This window comes from Gadus morhua, chromosome 20 (assembly GCF_902167405.1).
Source record: "Gadus morhua chromosome 20, gadMor3.0, whole genome shotgun sequence".
Classification (NCBI taxonomy): Eukaryota; Metazoa; Chordata; class Actinopteri; order Gadiformes; family Gadidae; genus Gadus; species Gadus morhua.
Window position 1 is genome coordinate 21,555,455 of NC_044067.1, and position 16,646 is coordinate 21,572,100.

The 16,646-nt window shown below is 44.5% G+C and overlaps 1 protein-coding gene across 1 annotated transcript in view; it reads left to right on the forward strand.

The window, feature by feature from the left end:
* The first annotated feature begins 2,901 nt into the window (after positions 1 to 2,901).
* The window catches only part of wnt10a (wingless-type MMTV integration site family, member 10a), a 26,941-nt gene continuing 13,196 nt past the window's right edge, over positions 2,902 to 16,646 (forward strand). Inside the window, exons 1-3 of the mRNA XM_030344318.1 lie at positions 2,902 to 3,461; positions 5,261 to 5,529; positions 11,392 to 11,765. Of these exons, the coding sequence (XP_030200178.1) occupies positions 3,397 to 3,461; positions 5,261 to 5,529; positions 11,392 to 11,765 (708 nt within the window). The 5' untranslated portion in view covers positions 2,902 to 3,396. The remainder of the gene's footprint in view (positions 3,462 to 5,260; positions 5,530 to 11,391; positions 11,766 to 16,646) is intronic.

The window sequence follows — 16,646 nt, forward strand, 5'->3', positions numbered from 1 at the left end:
ACCATGGCAGAAAATTTTCTCACATCATTCGATAACAGCAGGGCTGAATTGAGACACGTCCCCAATGATCGATGAAAAACAATTACTAGGTTTGAGGAGAGAGAGAGAGAGAGAGGGAGAGAGAGAGAGAGAGAGAGAGAGAGAGAGAGAGAGAGAGAGAGAGAGAGAGAGAGAGAGAGAGAGAGAGAGAGAGAGAGAGAGAGAGAGAGAGAGAGAGAGAGAGAGAGAGAGAGAGAGGGCTGAAGAAAAAGAGCTGAAGAGAAAGAGTAAGAGAGAGAAAGGAGAGCAAGATAGACAGAGGGCTGGAGAGCGAGAGACAGAGAGAGCTGTAGAGAGTGAGAGAGCTGAAGAGAGAGAGAGAGAGAGAGAGAGAGAGAGAAAGATAGAGAGAGTGAGAGAGAGAGAGAGAGAGAGAGAGAGAGAGAGAGAGAGAGAGAGAGAGAGAGAGAGAGAGAGAGAGAGAGAGAGAGAGAGAGAGAGAGAGAGAGAGAGAGAGAGAGAGATAGAGAGAGACAGAGGGCTGGAGAGCGAGAGACAGAGAGAGCTGTAGAGAGTGAGAGAGCTGAAGAGAGAGAGAGAGAGAGAGAGAGAGAGAGAGAGAGAGAGAGAGAGAGAGAGAGAGAGAGAGAGAGAGAGAGAGAGAGAGAGAGAGAGAGAGAGAGGGAGGGAGAAAGAGAGAGAGAGAGAGAGAGCTGAGCCTGCAGTCTAGAGACTCCATCCAGATGTGTCAGGACTGGAGTCTGTGTCTCCCCATTTCCCACACATTACGTACACATATGGAAACAACACAACAATCATGCAAATGCAATGCATTCATTAGAAACCAAAATACACGCGAAGACGTATTTCTCAATGTTTTGTGTTTTATTTTTCTTTAGGAATAGAAATTAAGTATCGGAAGCCCTCATCATGGCTTTGTTTTAATGTTTGTTTTCTCTTATTTAAAATATCTTAAAACTCTTTCCCTAAACGGCATACATTCACAAACTCTAAACCGGCCTGAACATTGTCCTGTTGACCTGAAATGGAGGAACAGCAACAATCAGCAGAGCTCCTGTACTCACCCGTGACTGAAGGGACTCAAACACATCTTCACAAGTCAGACCTTGTCTGGAATACAGTGACGACATCAGAATTAAAGCCATATGGAACACAGGGTCAGCTCCAGGAATCCACAGATCATCCTCAGATGGAGACAGGTAGCATATACACTACACTAAAACAGTGTGTTAAGTAATTGATTGGCAGGTAATCAAACAGGGGCACTCTGGTGTCCGCTCAAAGAAACAGCCCTCAACATTACGACCAGTGAGTCGCTGGCCACATCAAGGAAGAACTCCAGACAAGCTCACTATTAGCAGCCCGCATGATTGCTAACCAGTGTTAGTTTGATAAATAAGGATGAAAAAAATACTATCACAAACATCTGGAGAGAGTTGTTGTTATTGAGTGGATGGGAGTCCCTGGCAGTCTCACTAGGGGGGAGTAGGGCGGGTGGATGGGGGTCCCTGTCTGACTAGGGGGGAGTAGGGTGGGTGGATGGGGGTCCCTGTCTGACTAGGGGGGAGTAGGGCGGGTGGATGGGGGTCCCTGTCTGACTAGGGGGGAGTAGGGTGGGTGGATGGGGGTCCCTGTCTGACTGGAGGAGGGCGGGTGGATGGGGGTCCCTGTCTGACTAGGGGGGAGTAGGGCGGGTGGATGGGGGTCCCTGTCTGACTAGGGGGGAGTAGGGCGGGTGGATGGGGGTCCCTGTCTGACTAGGGGGGAGTAGGGTGGGTGGATGGGGGTCCCTTTAAAAACATGCACAACGCACACCCACACAAAAATGTGAATCCCACCCATAGAGGCACAATGTGTGTGCATGTATGTGTGTTTACGAGAGAGAGCGAGAGAGAGAGAGAGAGAGAGAGAGAGAGAGAGAGAGAGAGAGAGAGAGAGAGAGAGAGAGAGAGAGAGAGAGAGAGAGAGAGAGAGAGAGAGAGAGAGAGAGAGAGAGAGAGAGAGAGAGAGAGAGAGAGAGAGACGTTAGGGAAGGGAGGATGAGAGTGGGAAAGCGAACAACTCAACAGGGGAACTGAACTTGTCCCGTTATTCTTTGACAGGCTGCTCTATTGCTCCCATACCAACCTGTACGAGCCTACACCATTCAACATCAATTTTGCATCGTTGTTCTTAGAAATGAGGCAAAAGAAGGACTAATGAAGGCTTGCTCACCCTGATCATGAAAGTAGGTGTGAAGGCTTAAGTGATGTCAGGGCGACAGCGTTTCTGGTTTGAGCGGGAAAAGGCTCGTCAGGTCTCGTCTGCTTCACAAAGAAGCAGACGAGGAGATAGGCAAAGTTGAAGTTGACATAAAGAAAGAGTCTACATATTTGAAATAAATGGGAGGCGTAAGGTGATGACTAATATTTCAAACAATTGGATTGGTTGGGTTTGGTCTGCCAGCAACTTTACCTCAAAATTCAACAAGAGCCTACAAGTTAATCGACGGACTAATGGTGTAAATAAAATGTTGTTGGATTCAAAGTAGTTATATAAAGGGGATTATTAAAATATATATATATATAATATCTATACATATATATATATTATATACATATATAAATGCATATGAATAATCTTTATCATTTTCTAAAAAAAAAAATATATCGCTTTGCTTTTTTACATTATCTCTTACGCCACAGTTCCCAGTCCCACACCAGCATCCTCACAGCGCGTAAAGGCTAGATGGACACGGTAGGCCTACACAAAGACAGAAGTGTTTCTTCCCTATCCCGGTGATTTCTATCCCCCTCCACAGAGCACTTGACCTCCCCCGATGCTCTCCTACTCCCTGAGTGACGCGCAGAAAAAGTGGGCTGGCAAAGTTGGATGCAGGAGTTTGGAGCGCTATCAGTGCGCTGGAACGCCACTAGTGCTCCAGTGTTCATATAGCGCACTTATGCTGCTCAAGTCGTCCTCCTCTGATGCTCAAGTCTTCACGTAGCACACTTAATGCTGCTCAATTCGTCCTCCTCGGATGTTACTCCAATGCAAATATCTTGGCCGAGTTTTTGGAACGTGCACGGATGTGTTCAGGAGACAGAGCCAGAGAGACAGCACCTGCGAGCGATCTGATTTACATTTTGTCAATTTCGGTTCATTCACAACTTGAGAGTGTGATACGGAGTGTTTTTTTTAATGACTGTCCCCAGCCAATCACAGCCGGAACTGCGGTCACCGTAGCTCAGCCAAGCGCATCTGTCTCCGGCCGCTCCAGTCCAGTTGACCTGATCCCCGAACCAAACCAACAGCACATCTTCAACACGGAATATTGGACGTGGTTTGACTTGAATTACGGACCATTCGCACTTCTTTCACAACTTTTAAAACAACAATCACCCTAGAATTCAGAGCATGGAGATGGTTTTCATCAGAGTGGCTCTGCGCGCTTTGATAGTCGTTTGTCTTTTGGATAAGGGGTGAGTTGAATGAAACTTTAGTACAAGGAACACTTTAACCAAATACAACGAATTGCAGCTCTCCAAAATTACTTTAAACGCTTTTCAAACTATCCAAAGCAATAATTAATAATTAATACAAATAGGGCACATCAGGTTTGCTTTACGCACGGCGAGCCATTTATGTCATTCAGGATTATATCATAAAATATATGAATACATAATCATATATTGAATGTATATGTTTGTCGGGTGAAACCTCATGTTGTCATCTGCAAAGGCCAGATGAAAACATGAGGTGTTCTCGTACCTTTGCAGAATTACAGAGCGGCAATTTCATTAAATCTGCTGATAGATGTATAACGAAGATTCTAATTTTATTTATATTCAGAAAAGTAACGCAGAAAACGAAAAGTCATCTTAGCTAAAAGAAAGATAAAAAAAATCAGATGTTACGGAACATTTTATAAAAAGGACAAAAAAAAGAATAGAGAGTACAGAAACGATTAAGAATGAAACAAATCGCCAATAACACCTTGATTGTTGCCTGGAAAAATCACATGAAAAGATAGTTGATGCAACCAGTATTTCACAAAGCAGGGATCGCAACAGGTAGGAACAGAGCCCCAATTACAAAGGAGAGGAATGTTAACATTTTAATACCTGTCAAACGTCCCAGCCTTGAAAATGAATTAAATGTTAATTCATGGTAGGGCATGTTTTAATCATGTTTTAACCGTGTGCGTGTGTGTGTGTGTGTGTGTGTGTGTGTGTGTGTGTGTGTGTGTGTGTGTGTGTGTGTGTGTGTGTGTGTGTGTGTGTGTGTGTGTGTGTGTGTGTGTGTGTGTGTGCCTGTCTGTGTGCACGCACATGAACATGTGTGCAGGTATGCACATGCATTCATCTTCTATTCTGCGTGTGTTGATTGTTTATCTGCATGTCTGGTCGTTTATCTTCCGTGGGTCAGTGTGCTGTTGTGTACAACAACAATCAAAAGTACGTTCTCCAGCCCAAACCTTTCATCAGCGCAGCCACTGGCCAGTGTTTTCTGTGTAACTGTTTTGTCTGTGAAGTAGGGTTTCTCCACGAGGTATAACCGAGCTCTGGGGCTGTTGACAGCCCAATGACTGCTGTTGCCGTGATTGATGTGCAACAGAAGCACCGTGTTGTTCTGTTTTCATCAAACACATTGTCCGACAACAGAGTCAAACTCTATGCATGCTCTCAGAGGTTCCTCATGGTGGATTTGAAACCGTTGAGGGATCATCTAAGGTTAGAGCAGCTGCACTACTGTTGGATTCAATTTGTAGTGTTTATTGGCCATCAATAAAAAGTGTTTATGATTTCACTGAGATTAGACACGCATGGTGAGACGCCTCTGGCTCTAAGTGTCATGGCTGATTTGCTAGAATTCTGATCTGGAATGTAATTAACACAGTTGCACCTTTAACAATGGCTATTAAAACAATCATTGTGATAATAGCAGCTGTTTCATGCGAGGAACCTTGTAGTGTTACACTCATTACATCCATGTCAATCCTCTGCAGACCTTTGTCTGCCAATCATTAGGTTATTGAACGCGTTAAACCAACGAGGACCATTAGGAAACTGTGCTTCTGCATATCTCATCTGGAAGCCCTTGAGAAGATGCAAAATTAAAATGTCCGGAGTCAACACAACTAAAATTAAATTGAGCCAATTGGGAGAACCAAAAGAAACATAGAAAGGAACAATTATATATATATTGTGAATTCAAAGTTGTAAAGCCTAAGTCACTTCAATGATTTCTGAATGGTGTCTCGTCCCTCCCCTTCGTGCAGGGTGGTGGACTCCAACGAGATCCTGGGCCTGAAGCTACCCAACATCGACCCCATCCTCAACGCCAACACAGTGTGCCTGACACTGTCGGGCTTGAACCGCCGCCAGCAGGACGTCTGCATGCGCAACCCGGACGTCACGGCCTCCGCCATCCAGGGCATCCAGATCGCCATCCACGAGTGCCAGCACCAGTTCAGAGGTCACCGCTGGAATTGCTCCAGCCTGGAGACACGCAACAAGATCCCCTATGACAGCGTGGTCTTCAAACGAGGTGGGCTTTTGCTCTGGCACACAATGGTGTTGGGTAGGATAGCTGTTTCCAGAGCATTGTTTTGGGTATTCTGAATGTATGCATGATGTTATGCAGGTCAGATAGCAGGAAACAGAAGTATCCCTGCTCATTTCAGTAATTATTTTACCGATCTTAGTAAAATCGAAGTGTGCCGGCATGCTGTAAACAATGTTTGATCATCTTGCCCTCACATGACTAAGGCCCCTTCAATAGGTCAAGGTAGATTACATGTCACAGCAAACAGCAGGGCCCCCCCCTTAACAGCCCACGATATCGTCCACCACACCCCAGCAAGGAGGTTTCCAAAGAGTTTGGTTTCCCTTCAGGACATATCCAACCATATTGTTCCCCTGGCCATAATGCTTAAAGGGTATCTCCCAATGACTTGCATACTCCTGGTGACAATAAAAGACTGCACTATGTACAGTATAGTATTTTCTCCCCAGCCCACCACACAGTCCTTTAATGGCCTTTACACAAAAGGAGCGGCCCAGTTCAAAAGCGCTTACTCACCTTGAGACCACTAAATCTATAGGGCAGATCGGTTTCCTCCCAGTGCTTTGTAGTGCTTTCGGAGCATCTCAAGTCGACCACAATGGATGAAAGAGGATCTTTAGAGCCGCGAAAACCCTTCAGATGGACTCATCTCAGGTTATTTACTTTGAACAACAGCTGTTCTTAGAAGACCCCACTGGCAGCACCTGGACCGACCAGGCAGCAGGTGATCCCAACGCCAAACTGACCTCACTTTCAGTTCAGGCGAGGAAGCAGGAATACTCATTCTGGAGATGCCTTGTCAGAAGAGTTGATGGTCTTAATGGTTGTGTTTGTGGGATCTCTTGTCAGATGGGTTGATGGTCTTAATAGTTGTGTTGGTACGATCTCTAGCTTGCCAAAACATTTATCTAACAGATGGTGTAGAGCAGTGTTGTTTTTGCTGCTTTATTACAAAGGTATGCAGCAAAGCCTTATTTTTTTTGGAATATCTATTATTATGTTATTTTGATTGGATATATATTTTGTTTGGGTATTTGGTTGGTCTGCTGGTTGTTTTACAGCATTTGGACGCATTTGAGAACTACATTTCCTCATAGTGACACTATGATGTCAGTACTTCTTCAGTGCAGCAGAGAGACCATGATTTCGGGGAAAAAGCCATAAACATTATCCATGGTGACTATGTACTTGTGGGAATACATCACAGCCTGCGATGAACTCTGTCTAATCTGATGTTCCACAAACTCAGCCCAATGTTTATTTATCGTAATCTGTAGGGTTTACTTAACACAACTGCTGTATCTTTACATGTTTATCTATCTCTCCACACACTTAATTTCCAACTTTCAAGCGTAGTTGAGTCATTTGAAAGCTGTTTGTCATTATTTAGGGAGGCAGTTGGGTGTCTGGGTTCCCTGTTTGGCCTCGGGTGATGAAACTCCTCACCTTTGATATATAAACACAAAATAGAAACTGAAAAACTTGCTGTGCTTGTGTTCTCTCCTACAATAGCTCAGAGATTAATACACAGATTAATACGTCATGATCCTCGCGTTGCGTGCGGTGAGTGTATAAAAGTGGTGTTAATCTTTTTGCTACTTTTTAATTGAGCAGGTTTTTCTTTAGAAATTTGGTTTAAAGCAAAGATAGTACCAGGTTATTCAACTTTAAATCTTGACTCAATTTAGACAGGTTAAGAGTTCTGAAGGGTGTTCCATTGTGACAGGGATCAATGGACATTCTCTCAGACAGCGCTTTGCTATTATATGAACAGCTCCAAGCGTGGCAGGTACCTTCCACCTCTAGGTGTCTTTGTTTGGGTATCTCATTTTACTACAGGTGGGGCTTCTGTGGCTCGGGCCACTTATCTCCATGTTGATGCAGAACTTTTATCCTCAATCCCGTTTAGCCTGCATTAAAAAGTAGGCTAAAGTCAGTCAGGCCAGAGATCTATCTCCCTCTCTCTCTCTCTCTCTCTCTCTCTCTCTCTCTCCGTGCCTCTCTCACTCCCTCTCTCTCCCTCTCTCCTCTCAATCGCTCTCTGTTCCTCTCGCTCTCACTCTTTCTCTCTCGCTCTCTCAAGCTCTTCCTTCCTCTTCTCTTCCTTGATCTGCCTGAGTTCTCTGTCCCTCGCCAGGGCTTCTCTAATGCATCTACTCTTCTTGCCGGTGCAAGTGCTTGTGAATTTGCTCTCAGCACTTTCCCAACTCTCGGCGGCAAAAGCAGAAACCTGTTTAGTGGGTTTCTGTAACACAAAGTGACAGTTTCCTTTGAATCATTGATTATTTTTGCCACTTCCTCTGCCATCAGCTCAGCCGGGCGTGCCGTGACCGGTAAATTATTTGTAAGATTGATTTGTTCCCGGCCTTCCGGCTGGTCGGCGTCCCGCGGCCTGCTGCAGAGTGACGCTGGAGCTAAAACAGTCTCTCCTCGTATGAGGCTCAGGGCTGAGCATAAGTGCCGCTCCTACCCACTCCAGCCCGCACAGACACTGACACACGCACACCAGTACGCACACCAGTACGCACACCAGTACGCACACCAAACTGCCACATAAGTACATAAACCTATAGACACACATATCACACATACATTCCCATGCACACACACGCACAGGCACACACACACATGCACACAATATCCTATAGACATACATCTCACACACACATTTGCGTTATATACATATCTATATCTATATATAGATATGTATCCTTATTTAAGTCAGTAGATTTTTGATTTAACAACTCAGCACTTGGTCTATGTGGGCTTGGGGCGAGGCAGTGATCTCTGTACAGTTGCTGAGGAAGTGGCCTGCTGGAGGAGGAAGCGGCCTGGTAGTCAGCGTTCACCCAGGCCGTTTGGTCTGCTCTGGCACCGGGGAGCCCAGATAGGGCCTTCCATCCAGGTTTCAATAGCCCAGTTCAGTCGTGATTCAATTCATGGGGTACCGCTTTTACATTGAGCATAATCTTGCTAGCCTCCGTAATAGCTGCATACCGGAATGTGTGTGCGTGTTTGTGTGTGTGGGGGGGTATCAATTCCATTCAAAAAGCTTTATGGCACAAACATTGTTGTGAACAGTATTACTGATGCATTATTTAACCTTATTCCTGATGGAAGTATGTTTCATTTCCCTACGAGAGTTTTCTACTTTGTTAATGCATAATAATTGAAAAATATTCATAAAATATATAGATCGTTTTTCTAATATCTGTATATTTTTATACATTGGTAGTCAAGGCGGGGCACTATTGTTGTTAAGGCGGCCTCCTTAACCATACAGTGCTGGGGGAAACACTGCACAGGCTAAGCTAAAGTTAGCGCTGCCGGCTCTCCCAGCCGAATAACCAGCTCTCTAATCCCGCAGCAGTTGTCACAACAGGACCGCGGAGCATACTGTTGTATCATAGCATACTGTAAAATATCTATATAGCTTTCACAATTAACTTAAAAGCCTATTGTTAAATATAGCAACATTACATTTGATTAATACCTATATTTATGTTTGATATTACACGACACGACAGCCAGTGGCATGTTCAAATACAATATTACAAAAAATAGCACCCGGGGTACATAATCAATATACCTTTGACAACAATGTAAATGTGTGTTTAAGGCTATATTATTACTTTAACATTCATTTTCTTGAGACATCCCTGGTGTTGTCACACAGTGTTTTCATACCCCTCTCTGGTCCAAGTAATGGAATGCCTCCTCCGACTGCGTTCTGTCCTCAGGAAGCATTCAGCTCACTGGGGGAGAAGTTGTCAATACCAAAACGCAGTTGTTCAGAAATGTATACAATGCAATTGAACAAAACAGAAGATGTTTCAATTCTATAGGAATACCAAGGAAGCTGGATCAGGCCCTGCTAAAAAGAGAAATAGCATTCAAACCGTTTTATCCGCCTGAATCACTTCCCCCCGCGAGCGGTGAGCAATAAAGCCTGAGTGGTTTCTTCTTATGTGTTCTTTAAGTTTCCATTATAATCTTCCCTATTTTCTCCGTCAGTAAGCGATTGCCAGTGATTCTGTTCCTTAAGGAGCTGAAGAGCGCCTGCTGAAACCCACTGAACTGAGGTCCAATGAGAAACACACAGTGAGGGAAATGTCTTCCCATTCCCCATTGCTTCTTCCTAGTATGTGTACCTGTGCGTGTGGATGTTTGCGTGTGTATTCCGGTGTCCATGTGTGTGGCTGTGTGCGTGTTCATGTCACAATTACAGAAGTCCTAATACAGATAAAAATAGGTGTTTTAATAATTGAAAAAGGAGTGGGATGTGATTATCAACTGAAGATGAAAGGATAGCAAAGCTTGTACTTACTTGAACATTGTCTTCTTACATATGCTTCTGTATTCCTAACCTGAACCATATCGATGGGGTTTGAAACACGAACATAACAATACACTAACATCAAACATCAAAGTATCCAAATGTCAGCCTGCTAGAGATACAATGCCATTAAATCTTCACCACTTCCAGGGACATATTATACAGTAGATGAGATGTAGAGAAGAGCCACGCTTCTGTGGGTATTTCATTACAAATAGGTTTCCAAGTACACGATGAGTCAGCCATGCTTTGATGTTCGCTAACCACAAACAGAGCCCAGCCAGCCCAGGCCACCACTGCTGCACAACTAGCTTAGCGCTTTGGACCAGCAAGAATCTTCATTATAGAGGTGAAGACTGCCTCTGACATTATCCATTCCTTACCTCTGCTTGTGCTCTTACCATAACCGCAAATAATAAGAAATCAAATAAAGTCAAATCAAATCTTTAGCAGCACTGCCAAAAAGGAGAATGTTGTAGATAAATGCTAATCAAATTGTGTCTTATTGTATAGACAGATATGTATACAGTACATATTCTTGAAACAGCTAACACTCATTTGGTTTGGTTGTTCTCTGTGCATGGTGGTGAAGACGGTCGGAGACCATGGCCTCTTTATGAGCATGATGTCACAGAGTGCTCTGATGGGAGAGGTCTGCTCACTTTCAGATGCTCCTCAGAGACGCAGCACGGAAATGTTTGGCAACTGCTCATTTCACTTTTGTCCTGGAAGTTCCTCGCTGCATCCACACTGTAGCCCTGTGTACGTTCCTGACTTGCTTCACTAACCTGTGGCATAACATAATTTTACGTGTAGGAAACACTGCATGTGAACCAGCTTTTAAAAGCCAATTAAGCAAAAAGACTTGAAAGGAATAAGTTAGTCAAGTTTTTCCTCTGCCACCGTTTTTAAACTCAGTCAAGATTTAGGGTTTTGGAACCAAGTTAGCTAACTTCGGAAACTTTTATAAGGGAAGAGGGGGTTGTTTATGCTACTTCTGCCGTTAATATAGGATAAATACAGGAAGAACCACCACAACTGTAGTCCCCTTGAAAAAAACACAGTTTGTTTTGGAGTTAAAGTAGGCTGCATCACAGAGATGGATTATATATAGATGTGGTCCCACAAATGACATGACCTATCAGTTCGGGTGTATATGTGTGCTTTGTTCTGCAGCTATGTTTATCATACACCACCATATCTTTTATGGTTTTCCACTGAAAGAATAACCACTCACTTCAAGACGTGTTTTGACCCATTTCATGTCCATCAGCATTGCCTACCATCTTCTAGCATACTGCCACTACAATCTATGGTGAATCCAGATACTTGCGGACATCCCATCAAATTGCCACTGTGGATGCAGATTGACTTTTCGATTTGGAGCCCAACAATCCTGGACTATCCTACTATACTGCCCCTCACTGGATTATCCCTCTTACACCCAGTCATCACTCACCCATAACCCTTCAATCCCTTTGCCCCCCCCCCCCCCCCCCCCCTCTCAGGCTTCCGTGAGAGCGCCTTTGCCTACGCCATCGCGGCGGCGGGCGTGGTGCACGCCGTGGCCAATGCCTGCTCCATGGGCAAGCTGAAGGCTTGCGGCTGTGACGACAAGCGGCGCGGCGACGAGGAAGCATTCCGCATCAAGCTGCATCACCTGCAGATGGAGGCCATCCACCGGGGCAAGGGCATGGTGCACGGGGTGATGGAGCACTTCCCCGCCGAGCTGCCGGGGCCCCAGGACTCCTGGGAGTGGGGCGGCTGCAGCCCCGACGTGGAGTTCGGGGAGAAGTTCTCGCAGGACTTCCTGGACGCCCGTGAGACCTACAAGGACATCCATGCGCGCATGAGGCTGCACAATAACAGAGTTGGGAGGCAGGTAAGAAGAGTGTGTAGGGGGCGGGGGGGGGGGGGGGGAGGAATCGGAGAAGATTGCCAAAAGTAGTTTGTTGTTGTCAAGGGAGGGGTGGGTTGTTTAGTCTGGGGCTGGGCTGAAATTATACAGTAGGCACACCATCCGTAACTGACGTTTTATTAGGTACAGTTCCTGCGAAAATGGCCTTAGGATTTTGTCGCTCCCGCATTTCTTGCAAGTGAGCACAGACATAAATCACTTGATGCTGTGTGTGTGTGTGTGTGTGTGTGTGTGTGTGCGCGCCTATGCGTGTGTGTGTCTCAACATGTCTGCCTGTGCCTTTTTGTAAATGTTTGTTCCACTCTCCCTTTATTATTTTCTGTGCTGAACAAGTTTCCCGGCCAAATTGGGATTTTCCTCATTCCCTCGTGTCGTAAAAAACACATCCACAGGATTTCATGAGGTTCAGCAGCTCGTTCTAAGACAAATTTAAAAGGCCAAATTATATTGTCTTCTCCGTTTTATGTCGACTGCTGTTGTTTACCAAATTAAGTAACAAACTAACAAAAAACATTTGATTTGAGAAAGTTGTATGATATCACTTGATGGTAATATGAAGCACATTGATCAGCAATACGCGTGTGGGAATTTAGATGATTGGCTGGATGGATGGTAAAGAGAGCTATTGTCGATTTTACAATAGCTTCCACTGTATACGGCTCTGAAAACAGAAGATAAACAGCTGTAGAGTGGGTGTACTTAGGGCCTGAGGGCCAGTGATCATGTCCCACAACGAATAACACACTTTGATTTTGTTGGCGAGATCCACAATAGAGCAAATCACTCAGGAGTCCCAAAGCCTGGAAGTGAACTTTTCTGGGCCTATGTGGTTCCCTCGACAAATGTCAGAAATATCCCTTTCCCTCCCCCCGGGTTTCCCTGTTTGTGTCAATGAAAGAAATAACCCACTAGCCTTTGTCCATTGGCACCTTTGGCCGCACCGAGTCATACCTTGCAGTTCTGAAGTGCTTTTTCGTTTCCCGTATAAACAAACCGCACTGTGCCAGGTCGCGTCCGAGATGGACCGTCTCGGAGTCGGGCCAACGACCCTCCTCAGGGTGGGGAGGTGTCAGACCTGCTTGCTGTTTAGAGCAAGAAGCTGTCTCCCAATTTGTAGCGATATAGACCAATACAATTACAATTTTACTGCGTTCTTATGTCTTAGATGCATATCTATGCACACAGAAGCTAGTAGCTTGATTTGTTATTGATCATTTATTCCTATAACTACCTGAGGCTAATTAAAATGAAAGTTTAGATAGAAGTGCACGGCAGTGATTTTCGTTTGAAGATATGATGAAAAAGGATTAATTTCTTAATTAAGAATAGCCTCGATCTAAATACCTCGGGCTAGACATTCAACATGTTTTTTGCTATTATCAACATTGTGCGACACACTGAGAAATATGTATGAAACATTGTCCAACGTGTAAACAAGATTAATCTGGAAGAAATCGTCTAAAACCAAATATATATCATGTATTTTAAATTAATACGTTTAATTTAACAGATGGCCATCATTTTAAAACATTAAGGCTGTGTGTTGTTCATCGACTCAAGACCAATGCTTCATCAGTTTAAGACACACCTCGCCATTTTGTATTGGACATTTGAATCCCAGCTGCACTGGGCTATGTGCCGAGCAGTGGCGTAACTATCGGTAAGCAGGGTATGAGGGCACGTACGGGCCCGGGCCAATCAGTGGCCCCAAAAAAAATAAAAAAATAAAATAAAAATAAAATAAAATAAAATCGCTCCATACACCCCCCCCCCCCCCCGTCAACAATCGCTCCGAACCCCCCCCCCCGTCAACAATCGCTCCGAACCCCCACCCCCAGCCCCCTGCAACGACGGGCCCGTATGCAGGATGTTACGGGCCCGTAACATCCTGCATACGGGCCCGTCGTTGCCTTGTTACGCCACTGGTGCCGAGTCAAACCGAGCCAGGCCAGGCCAGTACAGTATAATGACTAACGAGGTCTGCACTTCACAAAGGAGCATGGAATGTGACTTGTTATACGTCAGGAGTGGGCTTAATAATGAGCAATAGGGCAGGGCGATATGACAGAGAAATTATACCTTTATCTTTAAAGGTTGCTTTATGTGTAACACCATCCGGCGGCAGGCATCACTGCGGTGGCATTGCGCAGTGACTCAGTGACAGCAGCGTGTGGAGACAAATCAAATCAAGTTTATTTATCATATGGACAGCAATCAGATGTGTAACCTACTGAGAAATTATCGGTTTGCAAGGTCTGCTCGACAACGTAAAAAGGAAAGAGAAAAGCGATGGAGAGATAGGGGGGGGGGGGGGGGGGGGGGGCGTGGACCCCCCCCGTCCCCCCCTGTTCCCCCCCCGTCCCCCGTCACCCCGTCCCCCTCCCTGGGGGTGAGGACATAGAGATGTAAAAAGACAGAGATAAGCCATGATAGCTCCCAGCAACCAGAGTGCTGCACAGACAAGGAGCAGCCCAAAATTGCTCATTGTTCTTTGCTTCCTCCTTTGTAATTTGGGCCTGTATCTCTCCATCAGCTTACTTCTGGATCCTTGATTATGCAGACAAAACACTGAATGTGGAGGGAGTGATGGCCGGACGGAGCCAACAGAGACTGCTCCCGGCCTAGAGGCTCAGGGCGCTCTCACACCTAAAGTTTGGTAGGCTCAGTTCAGAAGGGAAGTTGACACTGTAGAATTTTAATGTGAGTGAGTTAGCGTTTAAACTGGACTTCTCATGAAAGTGTTTAAAATATGCCATTTTGAACATTTACCAACTGACCAAAATATGTTGTTCTTCTGTGCTCTAATCATCAATTACCAATTTCTCAAATGGCTTCACAGACCCGCGTTATAAAAACACCCCCTACCCCTAATCCCTTAAACGACCATGGAAAACCTCTGCTTTAGAGCGGTCTCCATCTTAAAGCTCAGATGTTAGTTCACCCATACGTACATCAGGGCTATGAAGAGAGCTATGAGGACTCAGGAATGCAAACTGTAAATGAAACAGAACGAGGTAGAAGCCTGTGGGTTAAATGTTGGGTATTGCCATTGACTCAATGAACAGATAGTATGCAGTTAAACCCTCAAAGCAATTTCCATTCCGACATGATGAGGTCGATAGAGTTCTGTACTAAGTCAATGAGAATGATTAATGATTTGCTGTTTTTGCCAAGAATCCCTCACCTGCAGTGATGGATTTTTATGTGAGAAAAGCCATTAGTGGGCGGGCTGTGTCATATGTTGAAGGACTGACGCACAAGACAAGACAATGAAGCCAAAGACGGTTGAAACAAAGACATCTAAGAACGTACAGTGGAGTTTATTTTACCGCGTGTTGCAGGAAGCCATAACTCATAGGCACAATGCATGCTAAAGAGGGCGGTTGTGTGGTAGAATTGTTTTTCAATACCTTACAAATACATGTCATGATGATTGCTCAAGCACAGTGATTTGAAGTAGTTATGTACACAACCATATATATCGGAAGTTCAGAGACGTGGAATATTCAGGGAGAAACTTCAAAACTAAATGGAATGTTAATGGTCAAAGAAAGAAGCAAGGGTACTGTATGGCCCCAGGGTGGATAAGAGTAAGTTGACTGGCTGTGTATTAATCAATGATGGCTGCTCCCTAAGTGGGAAAAGAGGTAATAATTGAAAGAAACATTACTTCACTGTTGTCAACTGTAGTAAACAGTGAAGACAAATACTTTCATTAACCTTCACTCCCTACTTTGTGTACGTTCCACTTTAATATAGCTACTGTGGTCAATATGGTCTTACTGTGTATCTTAATATTTGCTTGGTTTACCATCTAAAGGCTACAGCCTAGCCTGTTTAACAAAGAACAACTCCATGACCTCTCCGACCTCATGTTCGCTCGTCTTGGTCCCAGGCATCTCAGCAGCATCAAAGCGACGCACTTAATTTAGGAGAGACAATCTTTGCAGTGAGCAAGGCTAGGAGAGTCATGGGTTCAGCCCAATCAGACACCGGGCGGTGACCTTGGAGGACCTTGGAGAGTTAGAAGTGAACAAGTGGCCTTGTACTTTCCTACTCTACCTGCTCATGGCTGTCTTCTTCAAACAGAATGCATGACCCCCTGTGATCTCCTCTTGCATAACCTGCAATCTCAAAAATTGAATAATGTTAGGAATTTACTCAAAACAAACACAAAACTATATTGTCATGCCGATATTTATGTGCATAAGATACACATGCAGCCCCCTTTTTATCGCAAACTCAAATGTTATGTCAGCCAAATTTGTATACGTGTGCCTGTGTGTGTGTATATATATATATATATATATATATATATATATATATATATATATACATAGACAGAAACCCTCAAGCCACATTAAGATGCATTCATTACTTATTACTCTTATTAAGTTCCTCCTGAAACATTGAATACTGGCAGTCTGTACTATTAGGAAAGGGACTGTGAATGATTTGAATGATGAGATGTGAGGAGCTAGGGGTTAGGGCATCTTGCTCAAGGATGCCTGCAGGAAGAATTGGGAAATTTGGATTTGAATCAAGATCGTTGGATTGGAGTCAAACAGCCCAACTACTAAACAACCTTGCTCCGAGTCCTGTCAAGTACAATCTTCAAACTATGCAGTCTTCTTGACACTTCCAAATACCACACGTATCACACCCATGTTTATGTAATGCTGCATTTAATTGAGCCAGAGCAGGTGTATCTTCAAATGGAGCAGGCAACACGTGCCCGCACACCTCTCCTATAATCACCAATTCACTGACTCTGGACTCTCTGTCGGGCCTATTGAGAAGCATGGCCTTTAGATGTGCAGGTTTTAGGATGAGCATTAGTTGATA